The sequence below is a fragment of the Bubalus bubalis genome, chromosome 10 (assembly GCF_019923935.1).
Source record: "Bubalus bubalis isolate 160015118507 breed Murrah chromosome 10, NDDB_SH_1, whole genome shotgun sequence".
Lineage (NCBI taxonomy): Eukaryota > Metazoa > Chordata > Mammalia > Artiodactyla > Bovidae > Bubalus > Bubalus bubalis.
The window spans coordinates 27117235-27143647 of record NC_059166.1 but is presented as its reverse complement, the minus strand read 5'-3'; the positions used below and the strand labels follow the sequence as shown (position 1 = coordinate 27143647).

Genomic DNA, 26413 nt, shown 5'->3' with positions numbered 1-26413 from the left:
TGAAATTAAGACACTTGCTCCTTGGAAGAAAAGCTATGACCAACCTAGACAGCATATTAAAAAGCAGATGCATTACTTTGCCAAAAAAGGTCTGTTTAGTCAAAGCTATGGTTTTTCCAGTAGTCATGTATGGATATGAGAGTTGGACCATAAAGAAAGCTAGCACTAAAGAATTGATGCTTTTGAACTATGGTGTTGGAGAAGACTCTTGAGTATCCCTTGGACTGCAAGGAGATCAAACCAGTCAATCCTGAAGGAAATCAGTCCTGAATATTCATTGAAAGAACTAATGCTGAAGCTGAAGCTCCAGTACTTTGGCCGCCTGATGCAAAGAACTGACTCATTGGCAAAGACCCTGATGGTGGGAAAGATTGAAGGCAGGATTACAACAGAGGATGAGATGGTTGGATGGCATCACTGACTCAATGGACATGAGTTTGAGCAAGCTCTGGGAGTTGGTGATGGACAGAGAAGCCTGGCGTGCTACAGTCCATTCGGTGGCAAAGAGTCAGACATGACTGAGCGACAGAACTGAACTGATGGGACTACACCTAAAGAAATGCAGTATGCATATCATTTTTTTTTTTTTTTGCTAATTCTAGTAAAAGTCTATAAATGAACTTCAGATAAAAAATTTTGCTCTAATATTTAACTGATTCTTAAAACTATTTAATTTTGAAATAATATTTTTATATTCTAATATTTATTCCAAATTAAAACTCTGTAATTAAAAAAATATTTTTAAATGGATGAATCCTTTCTGGAGTGGGAAAGTTGTAACTTTTAAGAAATGTTGACCTATTAAGTTTGCTTGTGAATGGTGAAATTTATCATATATGTTTGTGAAATTTTTTTTTAAAAGAATGTTTTCTATACTAAAAAGAGGTTAATGCTAGTTCCTGTTCAGAAAAACAGTTCTGATGCTGATTTTGTTTTGGGAAAACAATGAATTAAATAAAATTTAAACATTATGTCCAATAATAAAATTAGCAACTTATATTTGTAAAAGTGGACTTCCCTGGTGGCTCAGTGGTAAAGAATTTGCCTACCAATGCAGGAGACATGGGTTTGATCCCTAGGTCAAGAAGATTCCCTGGAGGAGGAAATGACTACCCACAACAGTATTCTTGCCTGGAAAATCTGTGGACAGAGAAGCCTGGTGGGCTATAGCTCATGGGGTTGCAAAAGAGTCTGACATGACATAGTGACTAAAACAACAACAAACAATACAACTTGTAAAAGACTTTTAAAAAGTTAAAAATCCTTAAAAATACATTAACTTATTTGTACTTCACAATCTTGTGACATAGGCAAGAAAAATAGCATTTTAATAAGGGAGAAGTTAAGTGAATTGTTTACTGCTACTTGATGAGTAAGAGCATGCCCAGAATTTGAATTCAGACTTCTCATTAAAGATTGTCTTAGTTATATCATATTACATATATTCTCTATGAAATGGTATTTTCTACTCTAACATTCTGCTCTTGCATATTTGTATGAAAGTTTTTTTTTAATCATTAGAAGATTTGATATTTTTATTTCAGCATAAACAACATAATATTATATTGCTAGCTCTTTTCTTTTTAAACCTCTCCATGGACTAGAAAAAGAAAATATTCTTCCTCAGGGTGAAAATGTATCCTGGTGTTTTTTGATTCTTCCTAAAATTAATCTGCCAGATATTTAACCAATAAAATACAGCCCAGATCTCATTTGCATGTATAAATGTTTTATTACTTCATGAAATGCACTGAAATATCTTAGCGAGAGAAAAATGAACCCAAAGGAAAATTGCCTGTCAAAATAGAAAATGTCAGTATTTTGTGGGAGATAAGCAATACTCACTTTATCCATTTCTTGTTTGAAAGTGGCAAACACCTCATTGCTTTTTGTCAGTGTGCTCTGAAACTCTTCAAACCTTCCAGAGTAGAGAGTAAGCTGTAAACAGGGGAAAGAGTAGAATTGTTTTAGGCCTGCTTTCCTGTTTTAGGAATGCTTCCAAAACAAAACCACCTGTCATTGTTTGTTATTTGAAAAGGAAAATGATTTAAGAGAATTCTCAATACAATGTTAGTGATATGTTCAATTCTTTTTACTTTGCGATCAGCCTAGGTCAGTGAGTATGACTGAAGTACTTCTTTAAAGAAAAATGACATAATAAAATATATCATCACCATTTCATTGTATCATTATTTTTACCAACAAACATTTATTGAGCTCTGACTGAACATAGCAAGGACTGTTATGTACAAAAGCATTTAACCTGTATCTGCTGTTTTTGAGGGAATCCCAAAGACAACTTGATTACAGAACAGTGAGCACAAAGTACCAAATTAGTTAAGTATTGATCAGAGAATGAGATAAATGTGGCAGGTGATGATATAAGTCACATTTTTGTAGAGAAGGTGAGCCTTGGGCTTGGTCTTGAGGGAAGGGAGATCTGGGCCAGATATGGACTAGGGATACTGCCGTTATGTGCTTGTGCCATTATAAGCACATGCCATTTCCCTTTTTGACATTGTGGTTTTGTGTGTTTTTGAATACAGTGTTCTAGCCAATAGCAGTTAAATGTTCCTTTTCAAGGAAATGAGTTTATTATACCAATTTTTAATATAAATTATCATTGGAAGGACTGATGCTGAAGCTGAAGCTCCAGTAGTTTGGCCACCCAATGCGAAGAACCAGCTCAGTGGAAAAGACCCTGATGCTGGGGAAGATTGAAGGCAAAAGGAGAAGGCAGCAGAGAATGACATGGTTAGATAGCATCACCAAGTCAATGGACATGAATTTGAGCAAACTCCGGGAGATAGTGAAGGACAGGGGAGTCTGGCATGCTGCAGTCCATGGGATTGCAGAGTCGGACATGACTTAGCAGCTGACCAATGATGATGGTGATACCAATTTTAATGGAAATAATGAGGAAGAAGTGCATTTTTCTAATTTGCACCAAAAAATATCTTATGGATGCAGGTATTGAGAAGAGCCTCTGTACTTCCACATTTCAAGGCTTGTATTTGGGGTAGGAGTAGGGTAAGATTGGGAAGGAGATTATATAAATACTTGATTGTTACTGACAGTGATATAATAATAAAATCTTACTTTTGAAAATAATTTTAGGATAGCATGTTTGGAGTGAGTGGAGATTTAATATGGATGATTCTAGTTTACTGACGTGGAACTCTTCCATATTTAAATGAGACTTTGGTACTCTTGAACATCTGGAATAGCCTGAAGTCCTCAGTTGGGCCCCACCTGACTGGTAGGACATGTGGGACTGTCTTTTCAAAAGCATATAAGAGTGATAGCCAGTAGGTTGGAGAGTTCCCAGTCTTGGCAATGGGACTTCAGAGGGATTGTGTGGGAATCAACTCCTAGAACCAAGAAAATCAGCTCATCTAGAATGGTTCATGGGAGAAGGCAATGGCACCCCACTCCAGTACTCTTGCCTGGAAAATCCCATGGATGGAGGAGCCTGGTAGGCTGCAGTCCATGGGGTCCCAAAGAGTTGGACACGACTGAGCGACTTCACTTTCACTTTTCACTTTCATGCATTGGAGAAGGAAATGGCAACCCACTCCAGTGTTCTTGCCTGGAGAATCCCAGGGACGGGGGAGCCTGGAGGGCTGCCGTCTATGGGGTTCCACAGAGTCGGACATGACTGAAGCGACTTAGCAGCAGCAGCAGAATGGTTCATTCTCACATGATTCAGAATAGCAGAGGTTTTACTGCAGTACATGGGCTTCCCTTGTGGCTCAGCTGGTAAAGAATCTGCCTGCAATGCGGGAGACCTGGGTTTGATCCCTGGGTTGGGAAGATCCCCTGGAGAAGGGAAACGGCTACCCACTCCAGTATTCTGGCCTGGAGAATTCCATGGACTGTATGGTCCATGGGGTCACAAAGAGCTGAGGAACTTTCACTTTACTGCAGTACACGATAACAGTAAAATAACATAAATCCTTTCATAAGAAACAGATTTTCCAAAGAAAAATCAAAACAACAGCTCATCAGCATTTTGAAATCAGTCATTAACAATGTGAATAGGTGATAAATTTGGGGTAACTCTAGTGTCTTAAACGTTTTCTCATGATTCCTTGCCATACAGACTGAAAAAGACTGGGTTCAGCGTCATCAGGGAATTCACGGCCAGGAAAGCTTTTAGACACATAGTTCAAAGAACAACACAGTTAACCCTTGAACAAAGCAGGGGGTTAGGGGCATTGACCCTCCATGAAGTGCAAAATCTGTGTATAATATATAGTCAGCCCTCTGTATTCCCAGTTCCTCATCTCTGCAGTTCCCTATCCATAGATTCAATCAATGTCAGATACTGCAGTACTATAGTATTTGCTATTGGAAAAAAACACAAACAAACCATGCATGATCAGATCTTCACAGTTCAAATGTGTATTGTTCAAGGGTCAAAACTAACTCATTATGTGCAATGCACTCTTGACATATTCTGTTTAATTTAATAAATCTGTTTCATTTTCTCCACAGACAAGTGGCTAGGGTTCACTGAATTGATTTCAGGGTGCATGAACAGGTCAAGTCCCTCAGTTTGAGGATAAGCCCCTGTGGGACTGCCTGCCTGTGGGAATAACCATCCCAACTGATCTTCACCTATCACAAAATCCATTCATTTGCATTTTGGACCCAGTCTCCTCCTGTTAACTTCTTTTCTTTACTCTCCTCTTTCTTTTCCCAACTTTTCAGTAATTCCATTAGAATTACAGTGGTTGTATAGATATGGTCTCCTGAGCTGATCCTCCCAAACCCTCTCTTGCAGTCCTATAGCTGCAGGCTGCAGACAAGAGGGGAAAGCGGGGCCATGTGTGTGCTCTGTTTCACCTGTGCAACCTTGACAGGGGACTTCCCTGGTGGCTCAGCAGTAAGAATCCGCCTGCAACGCAGGAGACATAGGTGAGATTCCTGGGTCAGGAAGATCCCCTGGAGAAGGGAATGGCAACCCACTCCAGTATTCTTGCCTGAAAAATTCCATGGACAGAGGAGCCTGGTGGGGTACAGTCCATGGGGTCACAAAGAGTTGGACATGACTGAAGCGACTGAGCATCCATGCATGCATGCAACCTTGACAAGATCAGCGGGAGCAACCACACCCTCCCTGACCAGCTATCTTCTTCTTTGGGCTGAGTGTTCTTTTGATGTATAAACTGGGTGGATTTTGTTTTCCTCCTCTATGTTTTCTTGTGTCATGGAGAAGACAGATACACCAAAGTTCGAGGGATTAGTGTCTCACTTCATCACCACTTTGGCCTTTTTCTAGTGACCCTCAACTTTCTTGTCTTTTAAATTGGGTAAAATACATACAACATTTACTGTCTTAACCATTTTAAGTGTACAGTTCAATATTGTTAAGTAAATTCACATTGTGCAAATGGATTTCCAGAAATTTTCATCATGCAAAACTGAAACTCTGTAACCCAGTAAACGATGGCTCTCCATTTCTTCCTTTCCTTCTAGTGATTTTTTTTTTAATCCGCTTTTCTTCCTGTTTGACCTTTTTGTCATAGGTGGCAAAATCTGTGTGAACTATACTTTTCTCAGGTAACCAAATCTGACACTCTTGACTTATATACTAACTAAAAATGTACACTTCCTGTTTCCTTTATGGATATTTATTTGGTTGTATTTTCCTTCTCACTTTTATGTTGACATGATGCGTGTCTGATGTGTCATATTCCCTCTTTCACTTTGGTATATCAGAGAAGCATGGAAAGAACATCCAGAGGTCATCCTCAGGATTCTTACCAGAGGCAGAAATAGAAACAAACTACTCTACGGTTAGTAACAACAACTCCTGCTCCAATATTTCACTTTTAAATGGGTTAGGTGGCACATGCGTTCTTTTAACTGAGCACAAATTTTGATTCCAACATCACAAGAGAAGACTCTACACATGGACATCATCAGATGGCCAATACTGAAATCAAATTGATTATATTTTGCAGCCAAAGATGGAGAAGCTCTATACAGTCAGCAAAAACAAGACTGGGAGCTGACTGTGGCTCAGATAATGAACTACTTATTGCCAAATTCAGACTTAAATTGAAGAAAGTAGGGAAAACTACTAGACCCTTCAGGTATGACCTAAATCAAATCCCTTACGACTATACAGTGGAAGTGAGAAATAGATTCAAGGGATTAAATTGGATAGAGTGCCTGAAGCACTATGGACGAAGTCGTGACATTGTACAGGAGGCAGTGATCAAGACCATTTGCAAGAAAAAGAAATGCAAAAAGACAAAATGGCTGTCTTAGAAGGCCTTACAAATAGCTGAGAAGAGAGGAGAAACTAAAGGCAAAGGAGAAAAGGAAAGATATAACCAGCTGAATGCAGAGTTTGAAAGAATAGTAAGGAGAGATAAGAAAGCCTTCCTCAGTGATTAGTACAAAGAAATAGAGGAAAACAATAGAATGGGAAAGGCTAGAGATTTCTTCAAGAAAATTAGAGACATTTCATGTAAAGATGGGCACAATAAAGGACAGAAATGGTAAGGCCCTAACAGAAGCAGAAGATATTAAGAAAAGATGGCTAGGATACACAGAAGAACTATACAAAAGAGATCTTAATGACTCAGAAAGCCATGATGGTGTGATTACTCACCTAGAGCCAGACATCCTGGAATGCGAAGTCAAGTGCGCTTTAGGAAGCATCACTACAAACAAAGCTAGTGGAGGTGATGGAATTCCAGTTGAGCTATTTCAAACCCTAAAAGATGATTCTATGATAGTGCTGCACTCAATATGCCAGCAAATTTGGAAAACTCAGCAGTGGCCACAGGACTGGAAAAGGTCAGTTTTCATTCCAATCCCAAAGAAAGGCAATGCCAAAGAATGCTCAAACTACTGCCACAATTGCATTCATCTCACACGCTAGCCAAGTAATGCTCAAAATTCTCCAAGCCAGGCTTCAGCAGTACATGAACTGTGAACTTCCAGATGTTCAAGCTGGATTTAGAAAAGACAGAGGAACCAGAGATCAAATTGCCAACATCTGCTGGATCATGGAAAAAGCAAGTGAGTTCCAGAAAAAGATCTACTTCTGCTTTATTGACTATGCCAAAGCCTTTGACTGTGTGGATCACAATAAACTGTGGAAAATTCTTAAGGAGATGGGAATCCCAGACCATCTGATTTGCCTCTTGAGAAATCTGTATGCAGGTGAAGAAGCAACAGTTAGAACTGGACATGGAGCAACAGACTGGTTCCAAATAGGAAAAGGAGTACATCAAGGCTGTGTATTGTCACCCTGCTTATTTAACTTCTATGCAGAGTCCTGTATATTGTCATTTGCTTATTTAACTTCTATGCAGAGTACTCATGTGAAATGCTGGGCTGGATGAAGCACAAGCTGGAATCAAGATTGCTGGGAGAAATATTAGTAACATCAGATATGCAGATGACACCATCCTTATGGCAGAAAGTGAAGAACTAAAGAGCCTCTTAATGAAAGTGAAAGAGGAGAGTGAAAAAATTGGCTTAAAATTCAACATTCAGAAAACTAAGATCATGGCATCCAGTCCTATCACTTCATGGTACATAGATGGGGAAACAATGGAAGCAGTGAGAGGCTTTATTTTTTTGGGCTCCAAAATCACTGCAGATGGTAAGTGCAGCCATGAAATTAAAAGACATTTGCTCCTTGGAAGAAAAGCTATGACAAACCTAGACAGCATATTAAAAAGCAGACATTACTTTACCAACAAAGGTCCATGTAGTCAAGGCTATGGTTTTTCCAGTAGTCATGTATGGATGTGAGCATTGGAGTATAAAGAAAGCTGAGTGCCAAAGAATTGATGCTTTTGAACTGTGGTGTTGGAGAAGACTCTTGAGAGTCCCTTGGACAGCAAGGAGATCAAACCAGTCAATCCTGAAGGAAGTCAGTCCAGAATATTCATTGGAAGGACAGATGCTGAAGCTGAACCTCCAATACTTTGGCCATTTAATGCCAATGACTCATTAGAAAAGACTCTGATGCTTGGAAAGATTGAAGGCGGGAGGAGAAGGGGACAATAGAGGATGAGATGTTTGGATGGCATCACCGACGTGATGGACATGAGTTTGAGTAGGCTCCGGGAGTTGGTGATGGACAGGGAAGCTTGGTGTGCTGCAGTCCATGGGGTCACAAAGAGTCGGATGTGACTGAGCGACTGAACTGAAAAGGCTGAAATTTTAATTACAAACGTTCATAGCATATATGAAACATAAAGTTGTCTAGAAATTGTCTTAGCCAACTTAGATGATTTGGCTTGGGAAGTAATCCAATTATTATTATAGTTGCAGAGAAATCTCTCATCTTAAATAGATACAGTGAGGTCTTCTGAGATTAAAGACTGTGATTACCTGTCTTTAAGAGTTGACTCACTGATCTTTCCCCTCGGGTAGTATTTTATGTCTGCAATGCTGTGTTGTGTTGATATTGCTGACTTTCTACATCTACTACCATCTTCAGCCTTATTGATCCAATGAACACTCTATTTGTAGCCACAGTTGTATTCCATTGATCATCTCTGACATTTACTCTATTGCCTTGGTTTGTATAATTGAAAGTCAGACGTCTCTTCCCTAAGTGAGAATCATGCCCCAGACTGGCAAGCTATTGTTTTAGGACTGAAAAGTGACTTCCAGCTAGGAAAACACAATCTGTCCTTTATATTGTCTTTGCTCAGACCATAGAAATGGGGACTAAGACGTCTTCCTCCTACTAACCCACTCTTTTAATTGTCAAACCAAAGGAAGTGTTTGAGTGCTTTGCAAAATCATTTGTGATAGACTTTGTTTAAGCTGGCGTAAAACTCAACATTCCAAAAACTAAGATCATGGCATCCAGTCCTATTGTTTCATAGCAAATAGAAGGGGAAAAAGTGGAATCAGTGGTAGATTTTATTTTCTTGGCTCCAAAATTGCTGCAGATGGTGACTCCAGGCATGAAATTAAAGGATGCTTGCTCCTTGGAAGAAAAGCTATGACCAACCTAGACAGCATATTAAAAAGCAGAGATATCACTTTGCTGACAAAGGTTCATCTAATCAAAGCTATTGTTTTTCCAGTAGTCATGTATGGATGTGAGAGTTGGACCATAAAGAAGGCTGCATACATGCATGGATGTGTGTGAGCTCAGTCGTGTCCAATTCTTTGTGACCCCATAGACTGTAGCCTGCCAGGCTCCTCTGTCCATGGAATTTTCCAGGCAAGAATACTGGAATGGGTTGCCATTTCCTCTTCCAGGGGATCTTCCCGACCCAGGGATGGAACCCGTGTCTCTTGCATCTTCTACAATAGCAGGTAATTCTTTACCACTGTGCCACCTGGGAAGCCCATAGAAGAGTGCTGAAGAATTGATGCTTTGGAACTGTGGTTCTGGAGCAGACTCTTCAGAGTTCCTTGGACAGCAAGAAGACAAAACCAGTCAATCCTAAAGGAAATCAATCCTGAATATTCATTGGAATGACTGATGCTGAAGGTGGAGCTCTAGTACTTTGGCCACTTGATGTGAAGAGCCAACTTACTGGAAAAGACCCTGATGCTGGGAAAGATTGAGGACAAGAGGAGAAGGGGATGACAGAGGATGGGATGGTTTTATCGCATCGTGGACTCAATGGACATGAGTTTGAGCAAACTCCGGGAGATTGTGAAGGACAGGGAAACTTGGGGTGCTGCAGTTCATGAGGTGGCAAAGAATTGGACATGACTTAGTGACTGAACAACAACAGACTTTGTTTTTCAAGGTTTAAACTTTTAAAAAATACAGTGCTGATAGTTTTCAATAGAAGCTTGTTTAAGCATTATTACATGTAGGGATTCAGGGCCTCCATATTCTTCTTGATGTTTAAGTAATTATTGAAGTTGTGAAAATGCCTTGAAGACAAAAGAGATAGACAAGAGAGGGTCCTTGCAGAGAGAGCCAAGCACCATGGAAAGCAAAGTGATGGAGGAGGCAGGGTTAACTCAGTTTAGTACCATGCTTCTACAGCCCTAGAAATTCTCTGTGTTCATGAACTAGAGCTGAACAGGGTCCTGAGATTATCTTTTCCAGTGGTTCTGAAGCTTTTTGGCAACTAAAGAACTTCTTTGTCTCATCTATCACTAGGTGTGTCCTTAGCCATGAGATAAGAAAGCCTTCCTCAGCAATCAATGCAAAGAAATAGAGGAAAACAACAGAATAGGAAAGACTAGAGATCTCTTCAAGAAAATCAGAGATACCAAGGGAACATTTCATGCCAAGATGGGCTCGATAAAGGACAGAAATGGTATGGACCTAACAGAAGCAGAAGATATTAAGAAGAGGTGGCAAGAATACAGAGAAGAACTGTACAAAAAGGATCTTCACGACCCAGATAATCACTATGGTGTGATCATTTACCTAGAGCCATACATCCTGGAATGTGAAGTCAAGTAAGCCGTAGAAAGCATCACTACGATCAAAGCTAGTGGAGGTGATGGAATTCCAGTTGAGCTATTTCAAATCCTGAAAGATGATGCGTGAAAGTGCTGCACTCAATATGCCAGCAAATTTGGAAAACTCAGCAGTGGCCACAGGACTGGAAAAGGTCAGTTTTCATTCTAATCCCAAAGAAAGGCAATGCCAAAGAATGCTCAAATTACTGCACAATTGCACTCATCTCGCACGCAGGTAAAGTAATGCTCAAAATTCTCCAGGCCTGGCTTTAGCAATATGTGAACTGTGAACTTCCAGATTTAGAAAAGGCAGAGATCAAATTGCCAACATCCACTGGATCATCGAAAAAACAAGAGAGTTCCAGAAAAACATCATTTCTGCTTTATTGACTATGTCAAAGCCTTTGACTGTATGGATCACAATAAACTGTGGACAATTCTGAAAGAGATGGGAATACCAGACCACCTGACCTGCCTCTTGAGAAATCTGTATGCAGGTCAGGAAGCAACAGTTAGAACTGGACATGGAACAACAGATTGGTTCCAAATAGGAAAAGAAGTACGTCAAGGCTGTATATTGTCACCCTGCTTATTTAACTTATATGCAGAGCATCATGAGAAATGCTGGGCTGGAAGAAACACAAGCTGGAATCAAGATTACCCGGAGAAATATCAATAAGCTCAGATATGCAGATGACACCACCCTTATGGCAGAAAGTGAAGAGGAACTAAAAAGCCTCTTGATGAAAGTGAAAGAGGAGAGTGAAAAAGTTGGCTTAAAGCTCAACATTCAGAAAACTAAGATCATGGCATCTGGTCCCATCACTTCGTGGTGAATAGATGAGGAAACAGTGGAAACGGTGTCAGACTTTATTTTTTTGGGCTCCAAAATCACTGCAGATGGTGATTGCAGCCATGAAATTAAAAGATACTTACTCCTTGGCAGGAAAGTTATGACCAACCTAGATAGCATATTCAAAAGCAGAGATATTACTTTGCCAACAAAGGTCCGTCTAGTCAAGGCCATGGTTTTTCCTGTGGTCATGTATGGATGTGAGAGTTGGACTGTGAACAAGACTGAGCACCGAAGAAGTGATGCTTTTGAACTGTGGTGTTGGAGAAGACTCTTGAGAGTCCCTTGGACTGCAAGGAGATCCAACCAGTCCATCCTAAAGGAGATCAGTCCTGGGTGTTCATTGGACGGACTGATGCTGAAGCTGAAACTCCAGTACTTTGGCCACCTTATGTGAAGAGTTGATTCATCAGAAAAGACCCTGATGCTGGGAGGGATTGGGGGCAGGAGGAGAAGGGGACGACAGAGGATGAGATGGATGGATGGCATTACCGACTCGATGCACATGAGTATGGGTGAACTCCAGGAGTTGGTGATGGACAGGGAGGCCTGGGGTGCTGTGATTCACAGGGTCACAAAGAATCGGACACGACTGAGCGACTGAACTGAGCTGGACTGAGCCCATGAGATAACACTAGTATTAACTCATACACTAGCTAGTCGTTAGCATTTTAATTAATATCATTGTTATCATTAGATTGTGAGTTTAATTAGGCAGGCATTTTTGGTTCTTTTATTGAGTAGTATATCTCTAACATATAGAGCCATGCCAAGCACTTAGATGCTCAGTAAATATTAGTTGAATTAATTATGCTTATTATGGGGCAGACACTGAATTAAGTGCTTTGCATGCATAACTTGAAAACAAACTGCATATATTACATAGACTCATTTTCCTTTTATAAACTGAATCAACTATACGAATAGCTACCATCCATGCTGCTAAGCGAAGCTGTTATATTGTCAAAAACAACTACATTTTACACAGCAGCTGCTGCCTCATATGCTGTTATGTTTTGGAAATACTGAAAAGTAATAGGCTTCCAAGAGGTCAAAGGACTCCAGCTGGGGATCTTAGATATATTGCAGCATCCTTGTTTTACAGACCAGGAAGTTTAGGTCCAGGGAGGTTTAGGTGAATTGTACAGAATCAGACAGCTTCTCAGCAGAAGAGCCATCTGGTTTCTGGACTCAGCCCAGTTTTGAGGATTGAACAAGGAACACTGGCAAGTCTAGACCTTGGTTTCTTCTTTTTCTAACTTGAGGGAGTATAGGTGGGAAATTAAATCATACCTTTCAGGTTATTAAAGGCCTGTTTTCTGATATCAGCTGAATGAAGCACTCTCTAGCCCAGAGTCTCATGGTATTAATGTATTCTTCATTTAGCATAGAAGAGTAGAGATTGCTTATAACAGATGTTGTGAACACTGAATAGCTTCAAGTACTGTCTGTTGTATACCTCAAGGCTTTGTGCTGTGAATGGGACAGAGATAGAGCCAGAAGCCCTGACCTGATGCTCTGGATTCTCCCCTCCTACCAACCCCTGCCCCCCTATAGTCAGGTCACACCTCCTTCCCCCTGCCTACTTCTGGCTCGGAAACTGCCGCTGCCTGCCACCCACCCCACACCGTGAAATGATGTGCTCTGTGACTGCCTAAAGGGTGATCTTGAGTTTGTAACTTTATAGTTTAATCTTTTAATTCTGAGTCCTTTGAATCTATTAATAGTGAAAAAATATATTTTTAAAATTTCTATGTAATTAATATTTTAAAACTGGTATATTAGTGGGGAAACAAGTCATCATTGTGTTTGGTAAACACATTGGAAAAGTGTTCTTTAGGAAGGTTAGAAATCAAAATGTTATCTTTGTTTTTGTCTATGCAGTGATGTAATTTGTGATTTTGCTTCTTTTAAATTAAAAAAAATGTACAAATATTCATTGAACTTATTCATTCATACAATGAATAATTTTTTAATATTTACAATGGACAAGTATTCAGCAGTCAGCACATAAACATTTATAAGTGAAATATTCAAATCTTAATGCTGCCCAGTTTTGGAAGGCTTCTGATTTTCTCGCTTTTGGTGAATTTTCACTGTGTGATTTTACAGTCCCTTTAGCAAGTGGGCATTTCTCCCAGCCAGGGAACTAGGACTCTGTGGCCCAGCCTGTGGCACGATGAGCAGAGCCCCAAGGGCCCCAGAAAGATGGGAGAAGTCTGGCTTTCCTCCAGAGCCAGCTGTTGCATAATCTTTATTTTTGAGCCTGCAATACGAATTCCTATAGTCTAATCAAAATACACTCATAACAACATGAAACCAAATAAAAATGGTTTCTAACTTGTCCACCATTTCTAATCAGTCAGCACTGGCAAGGCCAGCACGACTCTATTTTGCTGACTCTATTTTTCTAATTTCCTTTTATTGTGAATAATATCAAACAAGTAAGGACATTTTCAGTATTGGGAATTATAGATGGTGCATTTGAACAGGTTCCATCAATCTTTACCTTCATAGGTTAATGGGGGAGGAGGGAGAGAGGACCTGTGAACACCTGGCCACCAGCCTATTCTGGTTGACCCTCATTTGTATGTCAGCAGACCTTTTGACCAGAAGTTGTTGGTGCAGAGCATTTATTTTTCTTAGATATAACATTGTGCCTTTATTTTTACTTAAAAATAATAAATATGAAGTTATTCTTCATTTCTAACTCCTGTCCCCACTTCCCCTCCCACGTGGAAGGCCTTGTGTAGACTCCCTTTGGTTCACAGCAAGGAAGACACACTGCATGCATTGTTGTACCCCTACTTCACCTGAGCCTGCAGGACTGTCTCTTGTTCCTTCAGCACTTTAGCCTGAAGTTTCCACTCTGCTGCCTGGTTCAGCAGCTGTAAGGAGAGAGAACACATGGAAAGATCGTCAAATTGTCTTTTAAATTACCGTTTGTTGTAACTCGTGTGTAAACTTAATTGCTTGCTAAATAATCTTAAGTAATTTTGGGGGAACTTTATAATCTCAGAAAACTAACAAAACAACTAGTTTTAAAGGTCTTATTCTCAGCTAAAAATTAGTGCTTCTAATGGGAAAAAAAAAGAGGAAAGAAAGTCTCCAACTCAAGCATGAATCACACAAAATTCTGGACCCCTGTGTAGCAATTCTGCCCAGCTATCATTCAACCTCTGCTTGAACATTTTCAGATTATCCTTACCTGGGGCATTGTTGTGAGCAACTGTTCCTTTGTATTAAACCTAACTGTTCAAGCAGTTAGTTATTGTTTTTTTTTTTTTTTTTAAATAGTGCTAGAACTGGAAGACCTAAGATATTTAATTTGTAAAGCAGCTTGATTGGATAATCCTCTTGAGTTTTACAACTTTCTTCCAGTCTTTTATATCTGCTTGCATCCAACTTGACAATCTTTTTTTTCTTTTTTCTATTTGCCTACATCTAGGCTTTCGAAGCATTAAAGCATAGTTTTTATAGAAACAACATTTTGACACTTATTTCATGAGTTTATATATTATTCTGTTGATTTACATAATGCAAAACCAAAGATAACTGGGAAAAGAGTTGGGAGCAAAGATCTGACTCTTGGTCTTACTTAGCTTGGACAACCATGTTCAGATACTGCAGAGTGGCTAACTCGCCCCAGGATCCAACATGCTGTGGGCCTCTGTCAGCATGCTTACAGAGAATGGTGAATGTCATGGATAACCCAGTCAGTCAGTCAGGTGGCTGTCAGTTAAGAAGTTTCTATTTTATTTCAAGATAGGCTGATAGAAATTTTTTCCTTTTTGTTAATCAAAAAAATGTCCATTTTTGTTATTGGAACCAAAAATAATAAAATCATTATTTTTAAAAACTTGGAGACATCTTTTCCCTTATCCGAGTTAGTCTTGACCTCTCCATTTATAAAAGGGGGTTATATGTGTTTCTCCATGCCTCTTAGTGAGCAGTGAAGATTAGTTAGTCTAGAAGTGCACTGTAAGAGATGGCTGAGGCAGCTGCAGTGCAGAAGCCCTGCAGCACCCTCTCTGGTCATCTGAGCTGTGTGGCAGCAATGTACATGGTGGGCCGCTGCTTGACCCCCAGGGGCCGTGTTTCGATGAGTTATGATGAAGAAAAAGGAAGGAAGCTGCCTATTCTTGGGATGAAGAACCCCACACCCCAGCTCTGATGTGTTGTTTCAGCGCTTTCAAAATATCAGAGCTGGAACCCAGGAAGATGACCAGCTTGGAAGAACTGAGGGGGACTACCTTTCTTTTTTAACAGAAGCAGAAGATATTAAGAAGAGATGGCAAGAATACACAGAGAACTGCACAAAAAATATCTTCATGACCCAGATAATCACGATGGTGTGATCACTCACCTAGAGCCAGACATCCTGGAATGTGAAGTCAAGTGGACCTTAGGAAGCATCACTACGAACAAAGCTAGTGTAGGTGATGGGATTCCAGTTGAGCTAGTTCAGATTCTAAAAGATGATGCTGTGAAAATACTGCACTCAACATGCCAGCAAATTTGGAAAACCCAGCAGTGGCCACAGGACTGGAAAAGGTCAGTTTTTATTCTAATCCCAAAGAAAGGCAATGCCAAAGAATGCTCAAACTACCGCACAATTGCACTCATCTCGCACGCTAGTAAAGTAATGCTCAAAATTCTCAAAGCCAGGCTTCAGCAATACGTGAACCATGAACTTCCAGATGTTCAAGCTGGTTTTAGAAAAGGCAGAGGAACCAGAGATCAAATTGCCAACATCCACTGGATCACGGAAAAAGCAAGAGAGTTCCAGAAAAACATCTATTTCTGCTTTATTGACAATGCCAAAGCCTTTGACTGTGTGGATCACAATAAACTGTGGAAAATTCTGAAAGAGATGGGAATACCAGACCCCCTGATCTGCCTCTTGAGAAACCTATATGCAGGTCAGGAAGCAACAGTTAGAACTGGACATGAAGCAACAGACTGTTTCCAAATAGGAAAAGGAGTACGTTAAGGCTGTATATTGTCACCCTGCTTATATGCAGAGTATATCATGAGAAACGCTGGGCTGGAAGAAGTACAACCTGGAATCAAGATTACCCGGAGAAATACCAGTAACTTCAGATATGCAGATGACACCACCCTTATGGCAGAAAGTGAAGAAGAACTAATGAGCTTCTTGATGAAAGTGAAAGAGGAGAGTGAAAATGTTGACTTAAAGCTCAACATTTAGAAAACTAAGATCATGGCATCCAGCCCCATCACTTCATGGGAAATAGATGGGGAAACAGTGGAAACAGTGTCAGACTTTATTTTTTGGGGCTCCAAAATCACTGCAGATGGTGATTGCAGCCATGAAATTAAAAGATGCTTACTCCTTGGCAGGAAAGTTATGACTAACCTAGATAGCATATTAAAAAACAGAGACATTACTTTGTCAACAAAGGTCCGTCTAGTCAAGGCTATGGTTTTTCCAGTAGTCATGTATGGATGTGAGTTGGACTATAAAGAAAGCTGAGTGCCGAAGAATTGATGCTTTTGAACTGTGGTGTTGGAAAAGACTCTTGAGAGTCCCTTGGACTATAGGGAGATCCAACCAGTCCATTCTGAAGGAGATCAGTCCTGGGTGTTCATTGGAAGGACTGATGTTGAAGCTGAAACTCCAATACTTTGGCCACCAGATGCGAAGAACTGACTCATTTGAAAAGACCCTAATGCTGGGAAGGATTGAGGGCAGGAGGAGAAGGGGACGACAGGGAATGAGATGGTTGGATAAGCATCACCGACTCAATGGACATGAGTTTGGGTAAACTCCAGGAGTTAGTGATGGGAGGCCTGGCATGCTGCTGTTCATGGGGTCGCAAAGAGTCAGACACGATTGAACTGAACTGAACTGAACCTTCCAGTGACTTATATCTGCTGTTCTGCTAAATCCCTGAAGGAAAAGGGGGCATCATTTTAGTTTCTTGCTAAGATCGAGTTACTCCCTATCTGTCCCCTAGTCTCTTTCACAAGAATCTTTGCCTGGTTGTTCCTCTGTTGTGCCTCATATATTAAATCCAAAGGTACTGATACTCTATAGGAAGCATAGTTTACCTGAGGATAATTACATCTAAATAATAAATAAATGCTTTATTTCTTACTTTGAGAGCTAGATTGTAAATGATTTAATAAATTAAGAGCACATGGAGATCTGATTGTAATTATGCAGTGCCCACCAGGTTATGTTTTCCAAAATTCATTCTTTTTTTGTCATGTTTGAAAACCAAAGTTTAAAAAAAATTACTATTCTGACAAACTGAAGTGATTCCAGTCTGATTTTAGGTAAATGCAAAGCTCATGATCAGTTGTTAAATGGCCAAATCTGAATGACTGGTTGGTTGTCTCTCCCCAGCAGTAGACACATGCTTTAACTCATGCCTCTGAAACACACCTCTGAGTGTGATGTACTATCACAGAGCCTGGGATCTGGGGACAGATGTACTGGAGATGTGGCCAGCATACCCCGGTCACTTAGCAGTGTGTGACCTTAAGCAAGTCACATATCCTTTTATGGGCCTCAATTCTCTCATCTGTTTTGGAGTGTTTAGGGTTAATAAGATATCAGTAAAAGATACCACTTGGTTTCTTAAACCAAAACTCAGGAGTCATCCTTGATTCTTCTGTTTCTTCACTGTCACCATCTTCCAGTTCAAAGCATGGCTTGTTGGTTTTGTGTTAAAAACTTAACTTTTATCCATGTCCAGCTCTTCTTCTCCACTGCCACTTCCCCAGGCAAAGCCATCATCAGATCTTGCCCAGATTGCTGCCTAGCTCTCTTGCCCTTCTCTAGTTCACTTTCTACCTATCAGCCAAAGTCACCTTTTACAGATGCAAAGCAGATCCTGTCACTTCCTTTGCTAAAACTACCCAGTACTTTCCCATTATATTTAGAATAAAATTCAAACTACATTTCAAGCAATACAGTTTGCCCCTGGCTTACCTCTACAGTTTCATTTTGAAATTTTCTCCCATTGGGGCACCTACTCTTGCTACCCTGACCTCCTATTTCTGGAGGATGTCAAGCTGGTTCCAGCATTAGGACCTCTGTCTCTGCTACAGACACTGCTGCTGGGGCCCTCCTCTCTGACTCCCTGATCATCAGGAAGGGAGCAGCTCAAGCATCCTCTGCTCCAGGAGGCCCACCAAGTCACCCAGTCTAAAGGAGGCCTCCTCCTTCTGCTCCTTTGAGGTTCTTCGTTATTTCCCTAGTAGCACTTATTATCTGTAATTATCAATCTTTGTTTGCTTGCTTATATATTGCTTTTTTCTTCCAAGTTAGACTCTAGTCTCCATGCTGGGATGTGGACTTCTCCATCTTGTTCACCACTACACTCCAGCACCTAGAATGGAGCATAGCTCATGAATGGTGCCTGCCAAGGGTTTGGTGAATGGATGCATGATACAGTGTTACAGTGATAGGTACAGCGTTTCCTCCTGGGCTGGCCAGTGTCATTCTCCAGGGAAGCTTAGGCTCTTCCTCCATCAGTCTAGTGCTCTATGACCATTACCAAAAACATTCTCAGGGGTTCTCTGACCCCAAGGCAGACCAGACAAGCACATAGATGCATAAGATAAATACATATTCCTTTTCGCGTTTGTGTCGCTCCTCTGCTTCCTTCATCATTTCTTGTGCCTGCTCAAGTTTTGCATCCACTAGCTTCTGCTGCAGTTCTCTGTGTTTAAATATTTTGTCGAGGTGCTGAGGAAAAATAAAGTGCACATATCAAGTTGAGTTATTGTTCAGACAAACGTGTATTAAAAATAATATTGATATAAACATGTGTTCTCTAGGTTTTAAGAGTTAAAAAGAGGGGGAATAAAGGCATTGGCATGACTTATGGTTTTATACGAAAGTCATAAATTGGTGGAGTCTCCTGCATTTTGCACTACATGAAAGTGGCTACGAAAGGTGGAGATGCCAGAGTCCAGCAATGCAACACCAAAAGGTCCCAACAGTATTTTTCTAAATATGACAGCTATTAGATATGTTACTAGTTATTACTCTAGGCTCCAAAGACAGTGATGTATATCACAAGGGCTGTAGCAATATCACTTGGTATTTTGGCTCTTTCTGTGAATATAAAATCACATTTAATCACAATATTAATTCAGTTTATCATAGTGAATTCTCTGCATGCTTGCCTCAAGGGTGTGGCGAAGCCTTGAGGTAACAGCCTGTGGCCCTTTGTCTGGGACTGAGGCAGGAGCCCCCTGACATCAACTCTGTTGCTGTGGTGGGCAAGCATGGCTCAGGTTTGCAGATGAATTTATATGCAAATGTGCTACTGCCTCCTCCACACCTTTTGACCTGTTGACTACCTTGGTAAAATGAAGCTTCCAACTCCACCTCAGGGTGGAGAATTTCTTGGTCATTAGGGGGTCCCATTGGCAAGAGTACACGTGGAACTATATCTTTGGGCCTTACCCAGAACCAATCCTAGGAATATGCAACTGGTCTACCAGGTCATTCCCATACGTGATCTCTCTGCAGAGTATGGGCATCTTTTCTTTTTTTTTTTTTTAGCTCTTTCCCTTTTTTTTCTTGAACCTCCACTTTGGAGCAGGATTGATCTTTGTGACAAGATAAAATGGTAGCATGGAATTATGGCCTACTGTGAGAAGTTTCTTGATTTACCGAACTGCTATATCAGGTTTTTTTTTTTTCTTGATTAAAGCTTAGCATGTAGCCAGCAGAGCTCCTTTGACTATGTTATATTACATTTTAAGGCAGAAATTTAAAATCTTAAGTGAGATGGGAAAAGGGATATGACATATCAAAATCCAGAGGCGGGGCATTTGGAATCTTCAAAACATATTAAATATTAAAGTATAATCTTGGGATAATGAAAGATCTTTATAGTCCCCCAATGTAAACTATTGATAACAAACTCTTTTGGCTTTTGTGATTGTGGATACATGCTTTAATCTTGTAGCTTCTGCTTCACATCTATAAAATGTGGATAATATGTTATTATCTAGTACATAAGATTGTTGAGACAGTTAAATGACATACTGTATGTAAAGTATAATACTTAGCACATTGCTTGGCACAAACTAAGTATAAATAACAATACCATTATTACTATAATTATTATATATACTATATAATAGTATATATATTAGTAATATAGTATATGTATAGTAATATATAGTATATTATATATATACTATATAATAGTATATATATTTTTATTTGTGCAGTATATACAATGCAGACTTTTAATTTCGATGACATGGTAATTCTTAAGAGGGCATGCATGAAGTATTTCTTGGTTCTGTAGAAAGAGTTTAAAAAAGGCTGAGAAATATTATTTTTTATTTTCAAGGATAAATCCATTCATGTTGTACCCCTTGTTTATTGCCTCTGCTTTGCAGTGATTCTAGTTTTGAAGAAATCCTCTGTGACTTTCAGCCAGATATTTTGTAATATCATTTGTTTTTATTTTGGCTAGTAAAAGAAGTCCAAACCTAAATATTAATCAGTTGAGAAGGCTGGTCATAACTTTGTTATTAACCGACCTCCCAACCTTCACAAACCAGGCCCAGATCTATATGCAGTATTTGTAAATTGTCTGATGTGGTTCTCACCTCCTCTCTGAGCTCATACTGATCAATGATGCTTTTTAGTTTCTCTGCGAGCTCTGTGTTCTCCTGACAGAGCTTCATGTTTCGCTCACTCTGCTGCTCAATCTGGGCCTGGATATCCGTCAGGGTGTTCTGGAAATGACTTGTGATCTCCTTCCTTTTCTCTTCTTCCTCACGTGCCCGCTGAAGGGTTTCCTCCTGTAGAGAGAATGCACGCTCTTGTTATGCTGGTTTATAAGCCCCTAGGTTTACAGAACTCAGAGTTTGGCCGATAAACGGAGAATAGTGTGCAGGCTAAGTAGGATATATTTCCTCAGTTCCCTAGAGGTAACATTGCTCAGCCCCAACATAAATGTTTGAGCAAAGGTTTCAACTGTGAATACACGGTCACTCAGAGCAGGTGCAGCAAGGGCCTTGAATTTGATAGCTGGCGATAAATAAACTTGTTTTAAAGTCAACAGGTCCTCTGCTGAGTAAATAAACTGCAGTGTTTCCTAACAGACACGCAGCCTGAAGGTTCTATCTCTTGGTTGTAGCCTAGGAAAAAGGATACTCAGTCTTACTGATTGATGGGATAGATCACGTGTTCCCTTAGTTTGGTACAGAAAGAGGAACAGCAGATCTTATGTTCCTCTGTAAAAATGATGGCATATTGATCATGTAATTGTATTCCCCAAGTTTTATAACTATAAGTGATTACAATATATATTTTTTCTTATTAAAAATAAATGTCATCCAAAAGCTTTTGAAAAGAAAACTAAGATAGCCATATATTAATTACAGCAATTCAAAAGTATCAAAAAATTTTAGAAAATATGCTGGGTATTTTTTGAAGGAACAATCATCCCATGAGTCACACAGAGTAATTGAAATATTCAGTGTAAATTTTAAATCTGACAGCAATATGACGTTTCAAATCTTCCTTAACTCTAAAATGAAACATCTAATTTCCCCCTCTTCCACTTTGTTAACATTGAAGAATTGAAAATTAAGTTTTATATCATTTCTGTTCTCTTTTCTCCTAAATCAAAATTCCCCTTTCATTGCTAACTACTTACAATGTACCCAAATTTCCCCCGTATCTATATTGAGAATTATTTGCTTTGTGCTTATTCCTGTCATTCTTTTAGAATAAAAGGGTTTAATCTTCTACATACACCAAAGATAGAGACTCTGCTGACAAGTGATACAGACATTTTAGGATCCCTTTAGTTCTGATTAATTTTATTATGAAAGCTTTCTTCATTGTTGGCAAGTAAAATTATACTGTATTTAGTTGCCTATCATGATCAAATTATGTAACAGGATTTTTAAAAAGAAATACTGATTGAAACAAGTAATTGTGCAAGTCTTTATTATGATAGTAGAATAATGTGATCAAAATAAAAGCTGATGCTGGAAATACATGCTCTGGAAATATTTTAATTTATCATTAGATATCCCCTTTCTTCTACAATATTGATATATTTTCTAACTCTGACTCCTGATATCGGAATCACAGTTTGTTCATGGTATAAACATTTATTGAGTGGAAATTTCTTCAGTTCAGTTCAGTTGCACAGTCGTGTGCAACTCTTTAAGACCCCATGGACTGCAGCATGCCAGGCTTCCCTGTCCATCTCCAACTCTTGGAGCTTGCTCAAACTCACGTCCGTCGAGTCAGCGATGCCATCCAACCATCTCATCTTTGTTGTCCCCTTCTCCTCCTGCCCTTAATCTTTCCCAGCATCCGGGTCTTTTCAAGTGAGTCAGCTCTTCACATCAGGTGGCCAAAGTATTGGGTTTCAGCTTCAGCATCAGTCCCTCCAATGAATATTCAGGACTGATTTCCTTTAGGATTGACTGGTTTGATCTCCTTGAAGTCCAAGGGACTCTCAAGAGTCTTCTCCAACACCACAGTTCAAAAGCATCAATTCTTCGGTGCTCAGCTGTCTTTATGTTCCACTCTCACATCCATTCATGATTACTGGAAAAACCATAGCTTTGACTAGACAGACCTTTGTTGACAAAGTAATGTCTCTGCTTTTTAATATGCTGCCTAGGTTTGTCATAGCTTTTCTTCCAAGGAGCAAATGTCTTTTGATTTCATGGCTGCAGTCACCATCTGTAGTGATTTTGGAGCCCAAGAAAATAAAATCTGCCGGGGTCCAGCCCCGGCTGATCCAGGGTATTCGAAGGAGAGACGGCTAGGCGAGGGTCAGGGAATAACTGCTTAATTACACTTTAATTAAGGATACAAAGAGTAATAGAATAAGGATAGCTCAGTGAGGAAATTCAGTGGAGAAAAGCAGCTGAAATAAGGATAGCTCAGTAGGAAAATTCAGTGGAGAAAAGAAGCTGAGTGGCTTGGTTTACGCGGAAAATCAATATAACCCGTGACACCAGGTTAGCTCTGACCACGGAGGCCGCAGGCGCCCTCTCGAATAGCGGAAGGTGCCCCACCTTAGACACCTTCTCGAGTGGGTCTTAGAAGCCCAGGCAAATAAATGGTCGCAGAGGACATCCGCGCTCCAGATGGACACTCAGCTGGAATTTGGGAGAGAGAATGACATGGGGAGACCAAGTTTCAGTGAACAAGGCCCGCACTTTATTTTCCAAAGTAGTTTTTATACCTTAAGGTATGCATAGAGGATAATGGGGGAAGGGGTGGAGTCATGCAAGGACAGCAGTTCCTGGTTCTAATCTAAGCCAGGCTTTCAAACTTATCATATGCAAAAGTTCAGGTGATTGACATCATCTTCTGGCCCGGAGGCCTGTTAACATTTTAAGAAACTTATTTTTCTCTAAAGGTGATTATTCCAAAGTCAGGCACCAGCCTTCCAAAAAGCATTGGACAAAGCTGCATTTTACATTTCTATACACCCATTATATCAATCAATACACTGCCAAAGACACAGTAGGTAAGGAGTATGGAGACTTAGCAGCAAACATTGGCCCAACAAGTGAAAAACCCTTCACCAATACAATTTCTAATCAATCTTTTAACTACTCAAAGGAATCTGTGTTTAGGCAGTTTAGAACATCTCCTGCCTCTCACAGTTGGGAGGCTCTGAACAATCACATGTGGCCGGAAAAACCCATTCAGGCAGGCTAGAGGATTTCCAAAGGAGTTTGTAGGTTAAACACTGTCACACCCAGGAATTATTAACTGGAGCTGTAAGCTAACTCTTTTTCCAGAGAGAGGTAGTGGGAGACAGCCCCCCGTAAAGTCAGAGGTGTAGGTGAAAGCACAAAGCAGAAAGTAGGCAGACTCTGGTTTTGGGGGTAGATGCTCGAGAATTTCCAGGGGGACTCCTGAGGCTCGATCCCGCCTTTGCGTATGCCGAGCCTCCTTCCTCATGACCTTTGTCATGGGCGGAGTGCCTCACGCTGGCTCCCGGCAGTGATAGAATTCCAGTTGAGCTATTACAGATCCTCACTCAATATGCAATATGCCGGCTCCCAGCAAAAATCTGTCACTATTTCCATTGTTTTCCCATCTATTTGCCATAAGTCATGGGACCAGACGCCATGATCTTAGTTTTTTGAATGTTGGGTTTTAAGCCAACTTTTTCACTCTCCTCTTTCACTTTCATCAAGAGGCTCTTTAGTGCTTCTCTTTCTGAGGTATATGTCTTAGGAAATTTCTTAGAAAGAAATTTAGAAGAAATCTACACTTCCTAATCTGGAGAAATTAAGTGTCAGAGATGTTATTTCCTTGAACTTTGAATGCTAACACTTACTATATGTATTTCACTAAAAATGATTACAGCCATCTGTTAAAGAGTTGTTGAATATACATATGATAGTGATTCTCTCCTTATTGTTCCTGATTAACTTAGAAGTCAACAATCTCCTAGTTAGAATTATAGTCCATGATTTGGATATTATTTGCATTTATAACTATTCCATCCATGAATGAATGAGTGAATGAAAGGACCATCCCATGCTACCCAGCAAGTCTGAGTTTTTCACTGGCCACTGGCTAGAAAAAGAGGGTATAGCTGTTAACATGGCATTTAACACATGTCAAACCATAATAGCCCCAATCCTGGCCCATAGAATGGCATCTTGCATTGTACATTACACTGTTTTTCAATGAGAGAAAAATAAGTCTACTGAAATAATAAAATTTGATTCTACTAATAAGGAAAACACAATCATTTGGGCAGTGTCTGAGGTAAAATTTTCTTTATCATGCACAATGAAAATTAATAATGCAAAAAGAAGATTAAGGGACAAAATCTGAAATAACTAAGAAAACAACTTTTCAGAAATCACTGTGTATCTTAAAACCAGTGCTGTGCCTGGCACACAATCCATAGATATTCTGTAAATGTTTATAATGAGTCAGTACATGCAGACATATGAATAGCTTGGACTAGATGATTCCTATAGTCTTTTCCACATTAAAATTCAGTGATATTCTGATAACAAACCCTGCTTATTTCTTTACTAAAATTATATTGCCCGAGACACTAATTTCTTACAAGGTGGGTCTTTTGGTATAATTTGAGGCTCAAAATACTATGTTCATTGATAAAAAGGAAAATATCTCAATAAAAAGATAGGAGCTGTCAAGAGAAAAATAATCTATAAGAAAGAACAAAGTGGAAATTTTAGAGTTAAAACTTACAAAATATGAAATGTAAAAACCACTGGGTGGGCTTACACAGCAGAATAGAGATAACAGAGGACAGAGTCAGTGAATATGAAGATAGGTCAGTGTGGAATATCTAAAGATCAAGGAGAAAAAAGATTGATGAAGTGAGACTCAAGGACCCGTAGGACAATATCAAAAGATCTAACCCACGTGGAGTTAAAATCTTAGAAGGGGAATGGGGGAGAGAGAGAGAATGGGGCAGAAAAAAAATATTTAAAGAAATAATGACTGAAGCTTCCTGAACTTTGGTAAAAGACATAAATTACAGATATAAAGTGAAAGTTGCTCAGTTGCGTCCGACTCTTTGTGACCCCATGAACTATACAGTCCATGGAATTCTTTAGGCCAGAATACTGGAGTGGGTAGCTTATCCCTTCTCCAGTGGATCTTCCCAACCCAGGAATTGAACTGGGGTCTCCTGCATTGCAGGCAGATTCTTTACCAACTGAGCTATCAGGGATACAGTTATAAGAAGCTCAACAAATCCTTGGGCATAAAACAAAATTCCAAAAGCCAAAAATCCATAGAAAAATCTTAAAAGTAGTCAGAGGTAAATGACATATCACACCAGGAGAACAATAATTCAAATTATTGTTGATTTTCATCAGAAATTGTGGAGGCCCGAATACAGAATCTATAAAAGACTGAGTAAGAGAAAGAAAAGGAAAAAAATTCTTGTCAAGCCAGAATTATTTATCCAATGAATATAGCCTTAGATCATAAAGCAAAATAAAGACATTTTAAAGATAAAAAGCAAATAAGAGAATTGACCTATACTATAAGAAATACTAAAGTTCTTCAGGCTGAAGGGAGTGACACCAAACAGAAATGTAAAGCTTCAGAAGAAATAAAAAGCATCAGAAATGGTAAAATCTGGGTTTGAAAAAAGACAG

The 26413-nt window shown here is 39.7% G+C and overlaps 1 protein-coding gene and 1 long non-coding RNA gene across 2 annotated transcripts in view; one reads left to right on the top strand and one right to left on the bottom strand.

Moving 5' to 3' along the window:
• LOC123327666 overlaps positions 1-26413 on the top strand; it is a 235987-nt gene that overhangs the window by 4573 nt on the left and 205001 nt on the right. The window lies entirely within an intron of this gene.
• Positions 1-26413, bottom strand: part of TXLNB (taxilin beta) — a 58362-nt gene that overhangs the window by 7438 nt on the left and 24511 nt on the right. Inside the window, exons 5-8 of the mRNA XM_006074655.4 lie at positions 20882-21076; positions 18873-18992; positions 14086-14160; positions 1846-1938 (exon numbers count right to left, since the gene is read on the bottom strand). Coding sequence (XP_006074717.4) covers positions 1846-1938; positions 14086-14160; positions 18873-18992; positions 20882-21076 — 483 coding nt within the window. The remainder of the gene's footprint in view (positions 1-1845; positions 1939-14085; positions 14161-18872; positions 18993-20881; positions 21077-26413) is intronic.